This window comes from Aotus nancymaae, unplaced genomic scaffold (genome assembly GCF_030222135.1).
Source record: "Aotus nancymaae isolate 86718 unplaced genomic scaffold, 86718_ANA_hifiasm-v0.15.2.pri h1tg000002l, whole genome shotgun sequence".
NCBI lineage: Eukaryota > Metazoa > Chordata > Mammalia > Primates > Aotidae > Aotus > Aotus nancymaae.
Window position 1 is genome coordinate 24,874,406 of NW_026988413.1, and position 20,070 is coordinate 24,894,475.

The 20,070-nt window shown below is 49.6% G+C and overlaps 1 protein-coding gene across 2 annotated transcripts in view; it reads left to right on the forward strand.

Moving 5' to 3' along the window:
* PLXNA4 (plexin A4) overlaps positions 1-20,070 on the forward strand; it is a 456,164-nt gene that overhangs the window by 383,223 nt on the left and 52,871 nt on the right. For both annotated transcript variants that reach the window (XM_064373437.1, XM_064373439.1), the window contains exons 14-20: positions 1,821-1,938; positions 8,915-9,051; positions 11,000-11,164; positions 14,244-14,337; positions 14,816-15,055; positions 15,702-15,848; positions 16,522-16,756. In XM_064373437.1, coding sequence (XP_064229507.1) covers positions 1,821-1,938; positions 8,915-9,051; positions 11,000-11,164; positions 14,244-14,337; positions 14,816-15,055; positions 15,702-15,848; positions 16,522-16,756 — 1,136 coding nt within the window. The remainder of the gene's footprint in view (positions 1-1,820; positions 1,939-8,914; positions 9,052-10,999; positions 11,165-14,243; positions 14,338-14,815; positions 15,056-15,701; positions 15,849-16,521; positions 16,757-20,070) is intronic.

A 20,070-nucleotide genomic window follows, 5' to 3' on the forward strand; every position in this document is an offset into this window, starting at 1 on the left:
GAAAACATAAAACATAGAAGCCATAAAGTAAAAGAACAACCAACTTAACCACACAGATCCTTTTAAACTTTAGTGTGGCAACAGACACTGGAACCACAGTTGAAAGATGATAAGCAAGGAGAAAATAATTGCAATATTTATAACAGACAGAAGTTAATACTCCTAATTCAGACAGTCTATCAGCAAGAGAGAGGGCTTCAACAGAAAAGTCAAAGGAAAGGCTATGCAAGATTTTAAAAACATACCCATGTGAAAATATGTGCAAACTCACTAGTAATTTGCAAAATAAAAATTAAAATTAAAATAATATTTTTTCCTATTATATTAGAAGAACCTTAAAAGGATTGTTCATATCTGGTGTTCATATCAAAAGAGCAGACCATCAATAGAAGTGCATGGTCCAAACTTGTTGGAACATTATTTGGCTCTACCTACCAAGTATTCGGTACACAAACTGACCCAACAGCTTCCCTCCTTATAAATCTATCCTACTATACGTGCTTAACGATGTGGGTGTCAGTTGGTTCATTTTGCAGAATTATTTGGAGTAGCAGAAAAATCAGGATAATTAAAAGTTCATCAATAGGAATTTGGTTACGTAAATGATAGTGCAATCATTAGATGAAATACTGTGCAGCTGCTGAAAAGACAAAAGTCTTTACAAAAAAAGTCAAGCCGTGTCTACAGGAAGGAAAGTCCATGCTATTGTGCTGAGTGAAACCAGAAGTGATTATAGCAGTGGATATGTTACGTTTTGCTTTTATTTAAAAAAAAAAACATATATCTTTCCTTACATATGTATAATTGTAATTGTGTATATATATATATGTAAAAACACATGTATGTTTGTGTGTGCCTGCATATGAAATACAAACATAAGTATACATATGTGTGTGTGAATATATGTTTATATGTATGCAAATATATATATATTGGGCAAGTCGGCTAACTTTTCTTTGCCCCAGTTTCTTCGTTTGTAAAATGAAGAATACATATTCATATATACATAGATACATACATATACATTATGTTTATATATAATGTCTGCAAGGATATATATATATATATATACACACACACACACACACTAAAGTTTTAGGTATATATATAGTTTTAAGTTTTAAGAAGAATGGGGCACTCACTTTTTACTGCCACATTCTGTACTGTTTGACTGATTATTTTCAAAGAGTATAAACAAATTTTATAATCAAAGCAATAAAAATTTTTAGAAAGGAAAAATCCACATGCATGCACGCATGCGTGCACACGCGCGCGCGCACACACACACACACACACTCAATATCCCCTTACCAGCCTGGAAGCTCGGGCTAGCTGGGAACCAAAAGCACTTCGCTGAGGCAGCCCAAGCATTGGGAGCAGAAATCTCCCAGGTGGGGACCAGAAAACCTCACATCTGCTCCAGCATCTGTGTTTGACTTGCTGTAGCCCTTGGGTAAGTCGCTTTGCCTCTCTGGACTCAGCCAGCTCTATTCCCTAAGGTTTTTGGCTAGAACATGCCCTCCAGTCTAGTTGACAATTGAGTAGATAATAATGAATTAGGAGCTCAACATCTAGGGTCAGAATACAGAGACCCTCTTCTAGGCTCCCTCAATGGAGACCCCACAGGTCAAGTTTCCTCACTGCTTGACAATTAAGGAGGAGCCCCTGCTAGGAGGAATTGGGGTATCTCATCCTTCCTCCCTTGCCTGGCCATCCCTGAGGTCCTACTGTGGAGAAAGGGACCCGGGTAGGTGCCGTGGGGTGCAGGGTCTTGGCTGGGAGTCCTGTGACCCGTGGGGTTTCTCCTATCCTCCCTGCAGGATCGTGTGTGAGATGGGGGAGGCCAAACCCAGCCAGCACGCAGGCTTCGTGGAGATCTGTGTGGCTGTGTGTCGGCCTGAATTCATGGCCCGATCCTCGCAGCTCTATTACTTCATGGTGAGTCTTGGCCTTCAGTGATCTCGCTGGGTACAGGCCACAGAGCTCATTATCATGATTGCTGGGCCCTCAAGAGCTCTGTCGGCAAACCCGGGGAAAGGGCCTGCCCTGCAACCTCCCTAAATTTATGAGAGTCCTGTCTTATAGTGCGTGAGAGCACAGCCTTTGAAGTCTGGAAGACCTGGATTCAAATCCAGACTTTGCTGTGCCTGGCTGTGTGGCTTCAGGTAAGTGCTTTAGCTCAGGGCCCAGAGTCCGCAGGTGGGTGTGCAGCAGTGTGACATGGTAGGTAGTCAGGAGCTTGGACTTCACAAGGCAACTCCTGGGATTTGATCCCTGGCTCTTTCACTTACTAACTGGGTGAATGTGGGCACGTTGCTCAACATTTTGGTTTTCCCTCAGTTTCTTCTCTTATAAAATGAGGATAACAATGGCATCAACCCCATGATCTTCTGGAAAATCATATCAATGTGTTTATGACTGCTAGTATCACTTGTTTTATTATTTCTATGATTGCCACCATTGCTTCCATTCCCTGGACTGTCCCTGCACACTCGTGGCCTGTTATGCCATCCTATCGCCCTCACACTTCTCCCTCGCCCCAATGTTTTAGTATGTTTTCTGCTGCTACAGAAGAATGCCTGAGACTGGGTAATTGATAAAGAAGAGTCATTCATTTGACTCCTTAATCTGGAGGCTGGGAAGTCCAAAGTCTAGGGGTTGCATCTGGCAAGTACCTTCTTGCTGCGGCACCTCGTGACAGAAAGTGAAGTCAGGAGACTGCGTGCAGGAGAGCAAGAGCAGGAGAGAGTGGAACTCCCTTTCATAACAAACCCACTTTTTGGTAATAAACATGTTCCTGTAATAGTAACATTAATCCATTCGTGAGGGCAGAGCCCTTATGACCTAATCACCTCTTAAAAGTCCAACATCTCAATGCTGTTGAATTGGGGATTGAGCTTTCAAGACATGACTTTGGAGGATGCATTCAAACCATAGCACCCACTCACCATTATCCCTATTTCATGGCCTCATTAACCCCTGCCCACCTCTCACCTGCATACCCAATCCATTTCCCACACCATTGCCCCCACCCCTCACCCCACCACCCCTTTCCCCATCCCGTGGCCTCTCTGAGGATCTTTGCCCAGTCCTTAAATTCCTTCCTGCCTGGATCCTCTCATCTCTTCAAAGGCTGCCTGTCGAGTAGTTCCAGCGGACAGAGGCTTTTGGAGATAGCGGAGACATGAACACATTCCCTGCCACACACACCCATCATTTTAAAAACTAAACTTCTGTGGGCACGGTGGCCCACACCTATAATCCCAGCACTTTGGGAGGCCAAGGTGGGTGGATCACGAGGTCAGGAGATGGAGACCATCCTGGTAACACGGTGAAACCCCATCTCTATTGAAAATACAAAAAATTAGCTAGGCATGGTGGCAGGTGCCTGTAATCCCAGCTACTTGCAAGACTAGGCAGGAGAATCAATTGAACCTGGGAGGTGGAGTTTGCAGTGAGCCGAGATCATACCACTGTACTCCAGCCTGGGTGACAGAACAAGACTCTGTCTCAAAAAAAATAAAAAAGAACTAAAAACTAAACTTCTCAGATTAATGACAGCTGTAATGGAATAATTTTCTCATAATTCTGAGCTGCTTTTGGAGGCTGGAAGCCTCCAAAAGTGATGGATTTTATGCCTGGCCATCAAATGCCCTGAAATATGTCACGGGGAGTTTGGCTTTCACTCTCCTTCCTCTCTCTCTCCCTCTTTCCTCCTTTTTCCCATTTTCTTCCTCTCTCTCTCTCCTTCCTTCCTCTCTCCCTTCCTTCCTTGCTTCCTTTCTCTATCCCTTCCTTCCTTCTTTGATTCCTTCCTTCTTCCCTCCCTCTCTCCCTCCTTATCTCATCTGTCTTCCTCCTCCTCCTCCTCCTCCTCCTCCCTTCTTCAACTGGCAGCCATTGATCACCTTGCACAGTGCCTCTCACTAGATTATTTAATGAGTGCTTGTTTAATTGAGTTGGATTGTATGACTTGATGGCCCTGGCTGTGAAGGTTAGGATGATGAGTAAGACCCAACATAGCACCTCCCTCAATGCCACAGACTCGAAGGGGAGGTGAAAGCAACTGAGCTCAAGTACTTGACACAGACTTGAACACGGTCAGGGCCAAACCTTAGAGAAATGTGAGTGTCATGCTGCTCCCTGCCTGCCAGATCAGCCAGATGGGCCTGGGGCTGCATCTGCTCCACCTCTGCTCTCTGAGGGCCAGACACCCTCTGGATGCAGTTCGCTGTCACTGGATGCACATGGGAACTCATAAAATGAGAATAACATGCACATATAATGGGGCTCATGGAAGAGTCGTTTTCCTTATTTGTTTAGGATTTATATCCACCACCGTCTCCTGAAAGCATATGAGGGAATTTCCAAGTTGACCCCAATAGACATTCAGAAAACTGATGAGAAATGTGTATATATTTGCATATAAAGCATGCATATATATGTGTGTGTGTATATATATATGGTATATGATATAGACACAGAGAAAGAGAGAGACAGAGACAGAGACAGATTGAGATGCAGAGATGACATTTGCCAGGTGTTTGCTAAAATCGGGCATGAAATCTGGCTTTGAAATTTCCTGGCAGCCGAAGTAAAGCGGGAGGAAACTGCTGTGTGGCCAAAGCAAGCACTGGACTTCCTTGGCCAGCCACTGCTCAGAGCAGCATTCCATCCTGTGGTCCTTGGCAGTGACCCTGGATAACAAAGTGGACAGGGCTAGAGCCACTTCCACCTCATCAAGCTGATGCTTCTTTTGAACCTTAGCTGCCTCTACCCCACATTCCCAGTCAGGTTCCTCACTCCTGTGGTTCTATCCTGCCATCATTTCCACGTGGTCCAGCCAGGCTGTCAGCTCTCATGAACATTGCGTCCTCCTCTCTTGCCCATCCCCATCAGTGGCCCATCCCCTGGGCCTGCAATCCTGCTGGGCTGTGGCTCAGCGTCCCTTCATTCCTGACATCAGTCCGTCACCATGTCCTGGAGTCTTCCTTTTCCCATTCTCTTTGCCGTCACAATGACCTCCTTAAATCCTTCCCTTGCCTTTCCCTTGGAGCCTGCTGCAATCCATCTACCATCATGTCAGCCCCCACCTCAAGAAGAGCCGAGGCTCCCCCTCCCTGTAAGACATTGTCCTAGCTCCTCTGTCTGCCTCCCCATTCAATCCTATTTCTCCAGCCTTTGCATTGTCTGCCCCCTTACTTTCACCATCTCCTTCCCCTGGTTGCAGGAGCCATATCTTCCTCATTCTTCAAAGCTGTGCTCGGGACCCAGTCCTCTGTCTGTGAATGCACAGGCCTGAGCTGTAGATACCCACAGCCCCTGCGCCCCACCTCACTTACTGGGACTCCAGGCGTCTGCCTGCATTGCACCACTCAGTGGATCCTCTTTGTGCCCCGTCCCTCTTGTCAAACCGGTCAGTCTTGGGAGCCACTTGCTTTGGCCAGCCACCTGCCCAGAGCAGTTTTCCATCCTGTGGTCCTTGGCAGGGACCCTGGAGGACAACATGGACAGGGCTAGAGTCACCTCCACCTCATTAAACTGATGCTTCCTTTAAGCCTTTCTGCCTCTGCCCTGCACTGCCGGCCAGGCCCCCACCCCTGAGGCTCCATCAAAGATCAGACAAAGCCCAGGACCTTCCTTTCTTTGGTAGCCCCACAGTGCACAGACAACACTAAACCTCCGGGCAGAGGAGGGTCTCTTGGGGTGGGGGTGGGTGGGCATTAAACAAAATGCTCTGGACCTCTCCCTGCCACCTCCTGCCAGGACTAATTAAATCCAATGCTACAGCTCCCGGGTAATTCTGAGATGCAGACTAAGCTGAGGTCCCCTGACCTAGGAGAAAGGACGTTTCCTGAGTAGTTCCCATGTGACGCCAACGCACTCGGCTCCTGCTTTTATTCTTATAATGAGCCTGTGTGCTACACGTTGGAAAGTCCCATCTCCGGAAAGTCTCAGGAAGGGTCCCGTCTTGCCTGTGTGATTGTTCCCACCCTGGAGAGGTGTGTGATTGAATTTAGGGTATTAAGGGAGGCTTCCCAGAAAAACCTGGAGGGAAAGCTGGGATTTGTATAATACAAGATAGAATGTAATTTTCCATGTGGATCTAGAGTGGTGGGAGGCTGTTCCCAGCATAAGGTGTGACAAGGTAGTGCACCAAAAGATGGGAAGCGGAGGGAGAGGGAAGGGGGTGGGTGGCGGGGAGGAGAGGCTGAAGCAGAGGCAGGTTAGGACAGCTGACAGAGGCTGCTACAAGGCAGATATGCAGAGGTCTGGTGGGGCCCTGAAGCTCAAAGATATGTGTTGGCCGGGCGAGGTGACTCACGCCTGTAATCCCAGCACTTTGGGAGGCCAAGGCAGGGGGATCACAAGGTCAAGAGATCAAGACCATCCTGGCCAACATGGTGAAACCCTGTCTCTACTAAAAATACCAAAATTAGCTGGGCATGGTGGTGCGCACCTGTAGTCCCAGCTAATCAGGAAACTGAGGCAAGAGAATCACTTGAATCACTTGAACCCGGGAGGCAGAGGTTGCTGTGAGCCGAGATCCTGCCACTACACTTCAGCCTGGGCAACAGAGCGAGACTCCATCTCAAAAAAAAAAAAAAAAAAAAAGATTTGTGTCATTTTTCTACTTAAGGCATATCTTTGAGGAGTGGCTCTGGTGCCACATGTCCACTTGGGAAGACTTTTAGGGAGGAGGAATAGTGCTAGGGACCCCGGTCTCTTTCTCTGGCCCCTTGCATTTAAGGGTTCTATCACTGAGGCCAACTCCCATCCCTTGCATAGAGTTTCTAGGGATTCCAGGTGGAAGTGAGGGACAGAGGTTCCCATGAGTCTTCCCAGAGTCTCCCTTGAGAAGGGACAGAACCCCCCTCTATCACACTTTCCAGTGTCTCCGAGCCCTCACAGTCTTCTCCTCCACCAGGCAGCTTACAGGTACACGCTGTGGGCCCTACACAGAAGCTCCTAGCTCCCCTGGAGTTCTGAGATAGCCAGGGAGCCCCTTTCCCAAGACCTGGGGCATACTAGAGAGGCTCTTTTTAGTACCAAGGCTAGGGGCAATATTTGTCCTCTCCCACAATCAGGACAGAATCCCATGTGTGGGTTTAGTCACCAAAAACCCAAATGCCAAGGCCAAGGGGCCCCAGCTTAGCACCCTGGGCTGTCACTAGCTGTTCCTAGCAGTCTCCATGCAAGGAATGCTTTCCCTCTTCCCTCTACCTCCATTCATGGAGCCAAGTGAAGAGGTAGCAAGTCATGCAGAATTTGATTTCCGGTGGAAACTCACCGTGAAATATTTATGAAGCATGGCTTGAATAATTAATAGCTTTTCACAACTCTAAAACATGTATCCATAACATCCTCTCCCCACCAGTGAGACCCTTGATAGTGCCCTGGTAACACCTGCAGGGATTACCCACTCTACCACTTCTAAGAACCTTCACCCACAGGCTGCCAGGGAGCAACCACCCCCATCTATTTTAACTTCCCTGAGTTCCACTCTGTCTCTCTAGGACCATCCCTGCACCGAAGTCTGTGTGTGCAGTCCCCACCCTCCCCCCACCCCCGGTCCTTTTCTCTCTGGGAAGGTTGGTGGGGCTCCTTTAAGGTGGGGCACAGGTACCATTTGAAGAGGTACAGCAGGTTACAGAACAAGAAAACTGCCAGAGGCCTTGGAGATCACCAGTTTTTGGCTCAGCCCCCTGATTTTGTTGATGAGAGAGGGTAAATGTCTTGTCTAGGGTCATACAGTGAGATCCAGGCAGAGCTGAGAAAGGAGAGCTGTTTCCACAGCCTCACCCCACCCTCTTCCTGGTCTCCAGTTGAGCCAAAATGACAAGCTATTCCTTGGCTTGGTCCATGTTACAGGGATGCTAGATCTGGGATCCAGAGACGCGGCACTGGGACCTGGTGAGGCAGGTCAGGAGCTGTGGTCTGTGTGTGTCCCCACCTGTGTGCTCTGCTCCTGGACCTGGAGGCATATGTGCCAGGTGATAGGGAAGCTCTGGGGCTTCCCTATCGAAGCATCTCCAAGGGGATGCTTGCTCAGAGGAACTGAGTGGGTTTGACTTTTGGTGCTGAATTCTTTAAGGAGGAGGTAGCTAGGGAAGGGAGAGAGAAATCTTCATTTAAATGCAGATACAGGCTTCTCACCTGGGACTGAGGAAAGTTTTTCCATTAAAATGCTAATGAAAGAACAAACTGCAACTCCGAATCCCCAGCTGTCAAGAGCTTTTTTCTGCCCTGCCCCCAACCCGGACTCTGCACTGGTCCCATTCCGGCAGAAGGCTGGGGGCAGCCCTTGAAAGCAACTGATTCTTTTCTGCTTCTCTCTCTGAGTTTTGCTGGGGCTGTCACATCCCATTGCTCTGCCACTGGGTGCTTTGGGCAGCTCTTTGTAGAGATCTGTGGGAGAGACAGTTTTCTACCCAAGAACAGAGCTGTGGGTTAGAGAGGGGTCGAGCACTGGAGCTCTGGCGTCACATCTCAGTTATGCCACTTTTTAGCTGTGTGACCTTAGAAAATTAACTTAACATCACTGAATCTCTTCTGTAAAATAATAATGCCTATTTTATAGAATTGATTGGTGAGTAACATATATATATGTATGTGTATATAGGGATATATACACATACCTGTATAAGTATAAAGGCATACAGTCTGACACTTAAAAATAAGTACATGGCAGCTATTATTATTACTATGACTAAGGTAGGCATGCAGACTCTCAGCGTCTGGAACATTGCCTATCCACACAAGCCTAAGAAAACTGCCCTGGTTCTCTGGGAGACCACTATTACCAAAGATTCCAGAAAGCGGCTTGAGGGGAGTGGGGTGCTGCCTCACACCTGCCCAGAAGCCTCCTCCACCCCTTCCCGGCTGTGTCTCAGGCCACATCCTTTCTACACAGACACTGACTCTCTCCGATCTGAAGCCCAGCCGGGGGCCTATGTCCGGGGGGACCCAAGTGACCATCACAGGCACCAACCTGAATGCTGGAAGCAACGTGGTGGTGATGTTCGGGAAGCAGCCCTGTCTCTTCCACAGGTAACCAACCCAGAGGTCCCCTTTCTGCAGCACCAGAGGGGAAAAGGTTAGACAGGTAAATCACTTCAGGGCAGCTTTGTTTTTGTTGCAGAGAGTGGGGAGGGTATAACCACCTGACAGGTTCTTCGTGCCAGCTGCACAGATGGAGCCAATTTAGTGAGACAGCATTATTGCAATAGAGAAAGAATTTAATAAGTGCAGAGCTGGCTAAATGGGGGACCAGAGGTGTATGACTCAAATCAGTCTCCCTGAAATTTGGAGACTAGGGTTTTTCAAGGATAATTTGGCAGGCAGGGGATTAGGGAGTAGGGAATACTGATTGGTTGGGTTGGAGATGAAATTGTAGGAAGTTGAACCAGGTTCTTCTTGCTGTCTGAGACCAAAGAACTAGTTGAGCCACATTACTGGTCTGGGTGGTACCAGCTGGTCAGTCAGAATTTAGGATCTGAAAAATACATCTCAAGCAGTAATCATAGGTTTTACAATAGTGATGTTATCCATAGGAGCAATTGGGAACATTTGGAATATTGTGGCCTCTGGCTGCTTAAGTCCCTCCTGAGTCATAATTTCTGATCTTGTAGCTAGTTAGTTTTTCAAAGGTGGGCTGTCTGGTCCCCAGGCAAGGAGGGGGTTTGTTTCAGGAAGAGGCTGTTATCATCTTTGTTACAAAGTTAAACTATAAACTAAATTCCTGCTATAGTTAGCTTGGCCTGTGAGGAATGAACAAGGGTAGCTTGGAGGGTAAAAGCAAGATAGGGTCAGACTTCCACTGTCATATGTTTCTACGTCAGACTTTCCTCACTGTCATAATTTTTGCAAAGGCGGTTTCAATCACCTTTGGCTTAGAAGTACTCCTCCTGCCTAACAATGTGGACATGCTCTTTGGGGGAGGATATGAGCTCCATCTGGAGCCCTGTCAGCCCTCCCTTCCCTGGATGGGTCCCATCATGCTGCATGGCCCAGCAGTTAGCCCCTGGTTCCCCCCAATAGCACCCACTCCGCAGAACCATAGGTTACCCCAGAATGTAACTTGGAATCGACAACTAAAGCCTGTTCACCAGGATCAGATCCACTCCGGGAGCTGCAGAGCCAGCTGGACCTGCTCAGAGATGGTAGGCCCAACAACCCCAGTGGCTGAGGTTGAGCCTGCAACCAGATGACCTTGCCTCCCCTGGTGGCACCGCACAGCTCCAGAAGGCACACCTGCCATGAACTGAAGCCTAGCGGGTAGGAGCAAGGCAGGAGGTACATCCAGTGAAGGACTCTAGATGATGCGGCTAGAGATGCTCCCTCAGCTGGCCTGAAGTTCCCTAGAGAGAGGTTTCCTCCCTGAGAGAGCTGTGCTGAGGGCTACGTCAATCCCCAAGTCAGACCCGGCCTGGCCTGGCATTGGTAGTGTTAAGGAAACAGTTATTCTCACACTTGTTACAATGGTAGGGAAGACTTTTCTCAGGACTCAGGATTGCAATTGGTGTCAAGACTACTGCAACAGGGGAAACAGATGGGGCTCAACTCCAAATACTGCAAAGACAGCAGGGGGTTTATAGCCAACAAGCAGAATAAGGGGCTCAGTGAATGGAAAATCACTAAGAGGAGACATCAAAGTAGGCAGGTTCGTGCTAAACCAACTTAACATGATTCTTGCTGAAGGCAGGCCAGGGTGATCAGATATCAGGTGCGGGAGGATTCTCCCCAAACAGACTTAGCCGGATTCATGCTAAAAACGGGGCTAGACAGGCTAGATGAGGCCTGGGGCTCAGAGGAACCTGTCTAAAGTATGACCAAGGAGAGAGTCTTTGACACTGGCTCTCCAGCTTTCTCTCTGAAAGCACCCACCCATGGTCTCTGAGCACCCTGACATGCAGGGAGGGGTGTGGGAAAGCCTTGACTCAGGACCTCTGTCCTCTTCAACACCACGTGCCCAGTGCTCTGTCTTCCCGCCCTCCAGGCGATCTCCATCCTACATTGTCTGCAACACCACGTCCTCAGATGAGGTGCTGGAGATGAAGGTGTCAGTGCAGGTGGACAGGGCCAAGATCCACCAGGACCTGGTTTTCCAGTACGTGGAAGACCCTACCATCGTGAGGATCGAGCCAGAATGGAGCATCGTCAGGTAGGAGCTGGCCCAAGCGGACCTTAATGCTTCTGCACCTGTGTTTCCCTTCCCTGATTCTCAAAAGCCAAGGAGACTTCAGAGGGCCCAGTCCTGCTTGGGTGACTGATGAGCTGGGATTGGTTCCAAACACACCCCCAAATCAGACCTTCCTACTACTGTGGTTCCCCCCTTCGACTGAGAGCACCTCTGTGCCAAGCCCAGCCTGAAGGCCAAGCTCTGAACAGCAAGAGCCCACCTTTTCCAATTCAAGGATAGGCACTGTGCTAAAGGTCATGTCCTCATGCTGCAGTGACCGTTGGGGGTGCCAGACTACTTTTCTCACTTCTGATAAACATAGGTGCTAATTCTGGTCCCACCTTCAGGCTGAGGTGTGTGAGAGAAGGAGTTAGATCAGGCCTGACTACTCCTTGGTCTGCTATTGGGGGAAGCTGTGTCCTGAGCTTGGAGGCCCCATCTGGACACGCATCCTCTCTGCTCCTGGCTGCCTGCTTACATTTCTCCTGTCTTCTGCTGTAAACTCCTCGAGGGTAGAGTAGAGTTGAGGTCTTGTTCCCTGCTCTTTCCCAGTGCCCAGCCAGATGCACTGAACACCTGTCCCAGAGGGAGGGGACCAGGCATTGGATGTTGGTATAGAAAGGCCCTGGGGCAGGGACTTGGGGACCTTCATTTACCTTGGGAAAATTGGTACTCTTTCTGGGCCTCTGCCTATTCAGTGATTCACCCATGGACTTTGAAATCCTAGTATCTCTAGGGTTCCTGGAGTGGTAAGTCCCCCATCAGGGGAGAACGGGCAGGCACACGGCATGAGTCTGCCTTTCCAGGCCCTGGATGGCACATGGGAATGAGACGATGCTACAGAGGGGACCCCACAACAAGGCTCACAGAGGTCACTGGGAAATCACTGTGTCAGGGCAGTGTGGGAAGGGTCTCAGCCCAGCTCCACTGCTCACCAGCCCAGTGACCTTAACAGTGATCTCACCTCCCTGGGGCCAGAGTCCCTCGTCTGTCCAACTCCCTCCTAGGCAGCCGAGAGACTAAAGTGAGATGCACATGTACAGTGCAGTGCCTGGCTCGGCCCCTCCTCCTGCCCCCTGCTGGGTCCAGGCCTCTCACTGTCTGCTTCAGTTCTCAGGGATGTGGGGAACTGAGGAGGAAGTACATGCAGAAGCAGGCTCCTTGGGCTGAGGTAGGGAGCAGGGATGTGTCCAGTCCAGGGAACAATCTTTTTTTAATCCAGGGATCAGCAAACTCCAGTCTGTAGGCTGAATCTGGCTAGCCACCTGCTTTTGTAAATAAAGTTTTATTGGCGCACAGCCATGCTCATTCGTACATGTATTGTCTATAGCTGCTTTCTCACTATAACAGCAGAGTTGAGTAACTGCGACAGGGACCATATGGTCTGTAAAGCCTACAATATTTACTATCTGGCCCTTTACAGAAAGAGTTTGCCACCCCCTGCCTAAAACCCGAAAGAAAGACAGCCTTTGCCTGCTGAGATGAGATTTGGCCGTCCTCAGCAGTTACTCTACAAGGCTCAAAGCTTCTAAGCTTTAGCTATGAACTTAAAGCAGATGAAGACCAGAAGGCATAGAGAGGAGAAAATCGCCTGTAGAAAGCCATGCCGGGATTTGACCCCGGGAAGTTGATGCAGCCCTTTGTGTCTTAGTCAACAAACTTTGCAACTGTCTGCGAAATTCACAGCCTGGTGTCATTCAGTTCTTCTCTGTGCCATCCTCATAGAAACAGAGGTGTCACCCTTCCTGGCACTCAGGTGCTGTTCCTGCATTATGCTCCCACTAGGAGAGAGGATGGAGACAGACATGGTCTGGGTCTGCCAGCCAGCTCCAGGGCTTTTGTTTAAGTTAACAAAGTCTGAGGATGGGTGTAAGGCTCTGCTCTTATAAGCAGCCTGGGTTACTCATGAACAGTGATGGTGGGCATTTGATAAATGTGTGTTGAATTGGTGATGGAGAGGACTGGGAAGATAACTAGAGCCCAGAAGGTCATCTCTAGCACTGTCATATGTGCAAAAGCCTCTCTGAGTTTCACAGGAATCTTCCTCTGTATGTGCGTGAATGCGTGTGTGTGTGTGTGCGCGCGTGCGCGCATTTGAGCAAGGAGAGGGGGAAGCAACTGGCAAGGTAAAGACAGGCAGATGCATGGATGGGTGGAAATGAATGTGGGCGTGTGTGTCAAGGATTCTTTACTCATCAACTCATAGCTAATTAACTTGCTAAAGTCTGTTTTAGTTAGCAGGATTCTTCTCGAAGATGCTCCTCTGATTGGGGATCAGGCTATTTCTCATTTTTCTTTGAGTAGCCTCCCTGGAGGACAGTCCACTACAGTACTGCCCACCCCTTTATGCCTACTTCTCAGCTGCCCTAAGGATGGGCAATGGTATCCAGGTTTCTTTTCAAAGTCTACACAAGGTGAAGCTCCTAAGCCCTCCCCGTCAGCGGTCCTCTGCCACCCCAGGGTGCAGGAGACCTGATTCCCAGAGCATTTCGCATTTGCATTCACATTGGCATTCCTGGGTCCTCTACCTTTCCCAGATCTCAGCCTGACTGAAGCTTCCAAGATGGAAACATGTAGAACGATTGCCTGGGGGAAACAGACTGTGCTCAGCCCCTGGAGGGTGTGGTGGGGACAATCTGGAGCCAGGCTTTCATCAGGCCAAAGCTAATGTTTAAAAAGTCCCAAGATTGGCGAGGACCGGGGGAAGGATGGAGGAATAGGCACTAAGGGGTTGCAGAGGGGCAGCTGGTGCAGATGAGGAGGTCTTGGAGAGCCAAGGGGGCTGTGCTGCTGACTAGGTCCCCATGGGGAGTCCATGCTCTGAACGAACTCAGCAAAGGATGACCACAGACATCTGATCATTACTGTCCTTCCCTTGGCTGCTGAGAGGCTGTCTTCATTACTATGCAGTCAGCTTGTCATCCTTGTCCCCATGAACATTACCCTGCTGCCTGGTTATCACTGTCTTTATTGTCATATAGCTCAGTCAGTCATCATCGTGGAATGTCATTGCTCTTCTTGAACTTACGATTTATACGCCTCCTTCTTTCTTCCTGCTCAGTGGAAACACACCCATCGCCGTATGGGGGACTCACCTGGACCTCATACAGAACCCCCAGATCCGTGCCAAGCATGGAGGGAAGGAGCACATCAACGTGAGTGCAAGGCTGGCAGGGCTCATGGAGGCTGCCCATGCGACACTTTGCTTCCCCAAAGGGTGTGGGGCTTCCCAAGTACTCAGGTGACTCCCTGCCCATACACTGATGATCCATAGCCTGTGACACCCTTGAGTACTAGGATAGTGGGATGGGGGAGCAGACATAAGGGCATTTTTACTTCTTGGGGTACAGGCATGGAGAAGCAATTACTTTTGGGGTACCTAGGGTTTTATACCTTTATTCTTCCATTCTTCTGACCCTAGCCATTGCCACACCCACTACGGGCAAAACTGGAGCTGAATGCAAGCTATAGAGCCTCTTCCTTGAGCGCCCACTTGTGTGGTCCTGACCCATCTCTAATCCTCTTGACAACCCCGTGCTATCCCGACGGCATCCAGGGAGGCCTGGTACACGCACCGGGGTTGTGGGTATGTGTAGATACTGCATAGACTCCGCCTTGTGGCTCCTCCCGCAGATCTGTGAGGTTCTGAATGCGACTGAGATGACCTGCCAGGCGCCAGCCCTCGCTCTAGGTCCTGACCACCAGTCAGACCTGACTGAGAGGCCCGAGGAGTTTGGCTTCATCCTGGACAACGTCCAGTCCCTGCTCATCCTCAACAAGACCAACTTCACCTACTATCCCAACCCGGTGTTTGAGGCCTTTGGACCCTCAGGAATCCTGGAGCTCAAGCCTGGCACACCCATCATCCTAAAGGTGGAGTGAGGGTGGATGGCGGCTGAGGGGAGGGGCTGGCGCATGGAAGGGGGTGTTCAAGTCACTGGCTCCTGCCACTTTTCTCAACCGGCATCTCTTGCAGAGGTTGCAGTGTAGCCCAGAGAGTGATGCATATTCTCTCTGAGTTTGTACTGGGAAGAAAACTCTCTTTACAGGCTGGTTCTATCCAGGGCAGGCAGATCCAGTCAAAGAGAGGCTCTTTGACTCTTAGGCTTTTATTGTTCTGACAGTCCAGGTACTGGAAGGTCAGGGGCTCACTGCTTCCTCTGAGGCAACCTTGTGCAAACCACAGCACAGGCTTCCTTTGGAACATGGGTCACAGTTAACTAAAACTCATGACAATTTGAATCAATTGGTAGTGACTGACTCCAACTCTGCATTGAGAAGGGTTCTGAGGCTGCATTTGGGCTAAGCCGAAAGGAGTGCTTTGATTATTGATTACCCACGTGGAGGAAGAGTCAATGGTAGTATACGTGCCACAGATTTTTTTTCGGACTTAATGCCAAACGTGGCTTCTTCACCAGCTCACCAGCAGGATGGGATCTCCAGGTGGGAGGACGTGAGAGCCAGCTGGTAGCTGTGGTCCTCACTCTGGGTGGGAACTGGGGCTTTCCCATCTGTCCAGGGCAAGAACCTGATCCCCCCCGTGGCTGGGGGCAATGTGAAGCTGAACTACACCGTGCTGGTTGGGGAGAAGCCGTGCACCGTGACCGTGTCAGATGTGCAGCTGCTCTGCGAGTCCCCCAACCTCATTGGCAGGCACAAAGTGATGGTGAGCCTGGCAGAACCCCATCCTGGTTGGAGCGGGCACGAGGGATGCAGATGTGAGCGGCCCAGCTCCATCTCAGCCACCAGGGATTTCCAGGAGGGGATTCTGGCCCACCAAGAACTTCCCTTTAGCTACCCCACACCCCAAGTTCCTTCTTCATGTCCACTCTTGAGCTTCTCCCTTCTGTATTGTCATTCTTTCCATGCTGGCTGGTGCAAAAATAAGGAAAATGCAAAACGGCATTAAGCAGTTGCTAAATCACCTGCCACAAGCAAGAAAGCCTTCAAGAATAAGGCCGTTGCTGGCTCAGGGAAGTCCGTAATATCTGAATATCATGTTCTGTGCCTCAGTTGTCCACCCTTACAATGGGTATAAATCTTAGAGGAGCCAGTCATTGGTGGCAGACTGTGTTTAGGTCCCAGTTGTATGCTGCTTCCTTATGAAGATGACAAAACTCGCTCCTGAATAAGAGGTGGGTTTTTCCAGGTGGAGGTGAGCTCTGTTGAGCTGTGCCTGTCCCGCTTCCAGCCCCTCATGCCCTCTTGTCTATTTCAACAGCAGTGATTGGTCTCCTTTCCCGCATCCTGCCCTGGTCACCAATTCATGGGTGACTCGGGACTGTTGCCAAAGCTTCTGTGTCCTCACACCCAGCTCCCTCTTGCCCTGTGTGCCCCAGGCCCGTGTCGGTGGCATGGAGTACTCCCCGGGGATGGTGTACATCGCCCCCGACAGCCCGCTCAGCCTGCCTGCCATCGTGAGCATCGCGGTGGCTGGCGGCCTCCTCATCATCTTCATCGTGGCCGTGCTCATCGCCTATAAACGCAAGTCCCGAGAAAGTGACCTCACCTTGAAGCGATTGCAGATGCAGATGGACAACCTGGAGTCCCGCGTGGCCCTGGAGTGCAAGGAAGGTACTGAGAGGCCCTGTGCTGGAGGCTGTGTGTGTGTGTGCACATGTGGGTGGGTGTGTGCACGTGCGCATCTGCGTATATGTATGTATACGTTTCATATACAAGCAAGCAGGCTGGGCAGCAGTGGGCAGTGCTGGAGGCTGGAGGTGTGTGTGTCTGTGTGTATGTGTGTGTGCACATTGTGTGTGTATATATTTCACATACAAGCAAGCAGTCAGGCAGCAGTGGTCACTGCTGGAGGCTGTGTGTGTCTGTGTGTGTATGTGTGTGTGTTCATCTATGTATGTGTGTGTATATGTTTCATACACAAGCAAGCAGGCCAGACAGCAGCGGTCACTGCTGGAGGCTGTGTTGTCTGTGTGCGTGTGTGTGTATGTTCATCTATGTATGTGTGTGTATATGTTTCATATACAAGCAAGCAGGCCAGACAGCAGTGGTCACTGCTGGAGGCTGTGTGTGTCTGGGTGCGTGCGTGTTTGTGTGTGTGTGTGTGTTCATCTATGTATGTGTGTATATTTCATATACAAGCAAGCAGGCCAGACAGCAGTGGTCAGTGCTGGAGGCTGTGTGTTTCTGTGTGCATGTGTGTGTATATATGTTTTGTTCATATCTGTGTATGTGTGTATTTATGTTTCATATACAAGCAAGCAGGCCAGGCATTGCTGCAGGCTGTGTGTGCATTGCTGGAGGCTGTGTGTGTGTGTGTGTGTGTGTGTTTATGTGTGTATATGTATGTATAGGTGTTTAATTTACAAGCAAGCAGGCCGGGCAGCTGTGAGCAGTGCTGGAGGCTGTGCATCCTACCTATAAAGCCTCTCACTCTATAGTCCCTATACCTATGTCCCAAACCACACCTATACCCAAGCAGGCCCCACCCTGGCAACACCAGAGAGACCAAGGCCTCCTCGCCCTCTCCTTGAAGGTGTCAGATTAGGATCATTCTCCACCTCACTAGAGCAGCCTCCAGACCTGGAATCCTGGCTGAGTGGATTTTGCAATGTAGTCAAGGGGAGACCTGGGGGTGCCTTAACATGACACATTTCAGCAATCTTCAGCTTTCTTCCTTGAGCAAGAAGGTAAGGCTGTAGGGCTGATCTGTGATTTAGAAGGAAGGGTGTCTCACAGCTTCGATTAAAAAAAAATCACAAACACCACCATAAAGTGAAATCAGCTACACAAAATCCAAGAAGGAAATTTAGGAGTCAGACTCTTGTAACCCCCAGGATATCATTTTGTGACTCACCCTAGGAGGAGCTGAGCCAGTTCTTTGCTGTAGATTTATAAATGGAGTAAATCCAGCCCCGTACCTGGAGCTCTCACATCACACCGATTCCCACCAGGGCAGCCACGGCTCTTTTTGATGGGGAAGTGGATCCATTCCATCCCTCTCTACATCCTTCAGCTGTCAACACAGCATCCGCCTTGTGGGACTGTTAATTACTGCCTTTTATTATATTTACGCTGCTTAATTTTTTTCTCCGCAATGTACTCTTTCCTCTAATTAGGTGTAGTGATTAGAATCTCTTTTATGTGTGGCAGGCATGCAGCTTTGAATGTTGGAGGCGCTTGGTGACTTAAAGGAAAGCTGAAGACTGATAAAAAGCCAACCCCCTCCTTCTCCTCCCTGTGGGCCAAGCACCCCAGCTGGGAGGGGGCAGCCAAGGGGAGCTCCCGTCCAGGATTATCAGCTGAGGCCCCAGGAGGGAGCCTTGGCTTCAGACTTTAGGGGCAAGCTATGCTGTGCATGTAGGAAGAGGGGATCTTACAGCAAAGGACATGTCAGACTAGCCACAGAAGCACTTTGCAGGGTGCCCGGAGTCAGCTGCACTGGGCCAAGCCAAAGGGTCTGCTTGAAGGCTTCACAGCCAGCCAGGACATCCTTCACACAAACTCAGAAGACACCCAGCTGGGCCCTTCATGGGCCTGAGCTTCTGATACATATAAACATACCCGTATGTTTACACACATTACCACACATCCCCACATACACTCACTGACATGCTCACACTCACACACTCTCATACAATACAGTCACTGACATATACTCATGAACTCACACACATATACTCACATGCACACAGGCATGCACACTCAAAACACTCACTCGTGCACTCACACATACATGCCCACACACTCATGCATTCACATACACTCACTGACATACACTCAGGCACTCACATACTCGTGCTCACATTCACACATACACTTACATATACACTTACACTCATGCATACACACACTCATGTGCTCACATGCACATGTGCATGAGCACTCATATACTCATGCACTCAACTCACATACATACACACACTGACATGCCCGCATACCCATGCACTCATATTCACACGTGCATCACACAGACTCATGCACTCACACATGCATACACACTGACATACATTCACACTCATGCACTCACATTCATACTTGCATACACACCAACACACATATGCACTCACACTGACATGCATACACATTCATGCACTCACATACACATACACACTCAGACCCACATGCAGGCACTCACATTCATACACATACACACTAATTGACACACATTCATTCACAGCCCCATGCACTCACATTCACACATGCATACACACTCACATTCACACTCACATGCCTACACATTCACTGACATACACTCATGCACACATGCTCATACACGGTCATACACACACTCCCTGACATGCTCACACACTGTCATACGCACACACACACATTCCCTGACATGCTCATACACGGTCATATACACACTCCCTGACATGCTCACACACTGTCATATGCACTCACTCACACTCCCTGACATGCTTACACACTCAGAATAGTGCTCATGCACCCACTGCTCATGCACATATTCCCACTCTTCTATAAGCATGCGCACATGTGTTTCCTCACTCAGGACATACATGATGAGTGTTCCCCAGGGCTTTTGGTGACAGCACATGCCAAAAACACACACATTGGTGCAGGCTCCACTTGGATGCAGTTGGGTTCGCTGCTATTGAGGTCAGTCTACATAACAGGAACCCCTGTGTCTGTGTGGCCAGTGCAGATGTGCAGGGGTGCAGGGAGAGATGAGCAGCCGGAGAGGCCGCAGAGGCCTCTCCAGGTGACATCCCTTTGGCTCTGTCAAACGAGCAGTCTTGGTATTCTCCGGGCACAGAAAGCCTAAATCTGAGGGCCTGAAGTCTGCTTTGGCCCTCCCAAAATGTGTTGAGCTCACCCAACACACGAGGAAGAGCAGGACTGGGGTCCCTGTTGACAGTTCCTAGGGTGGCTGTGTTGTGTTTCTGTGATCATCACAGCTCACTGGG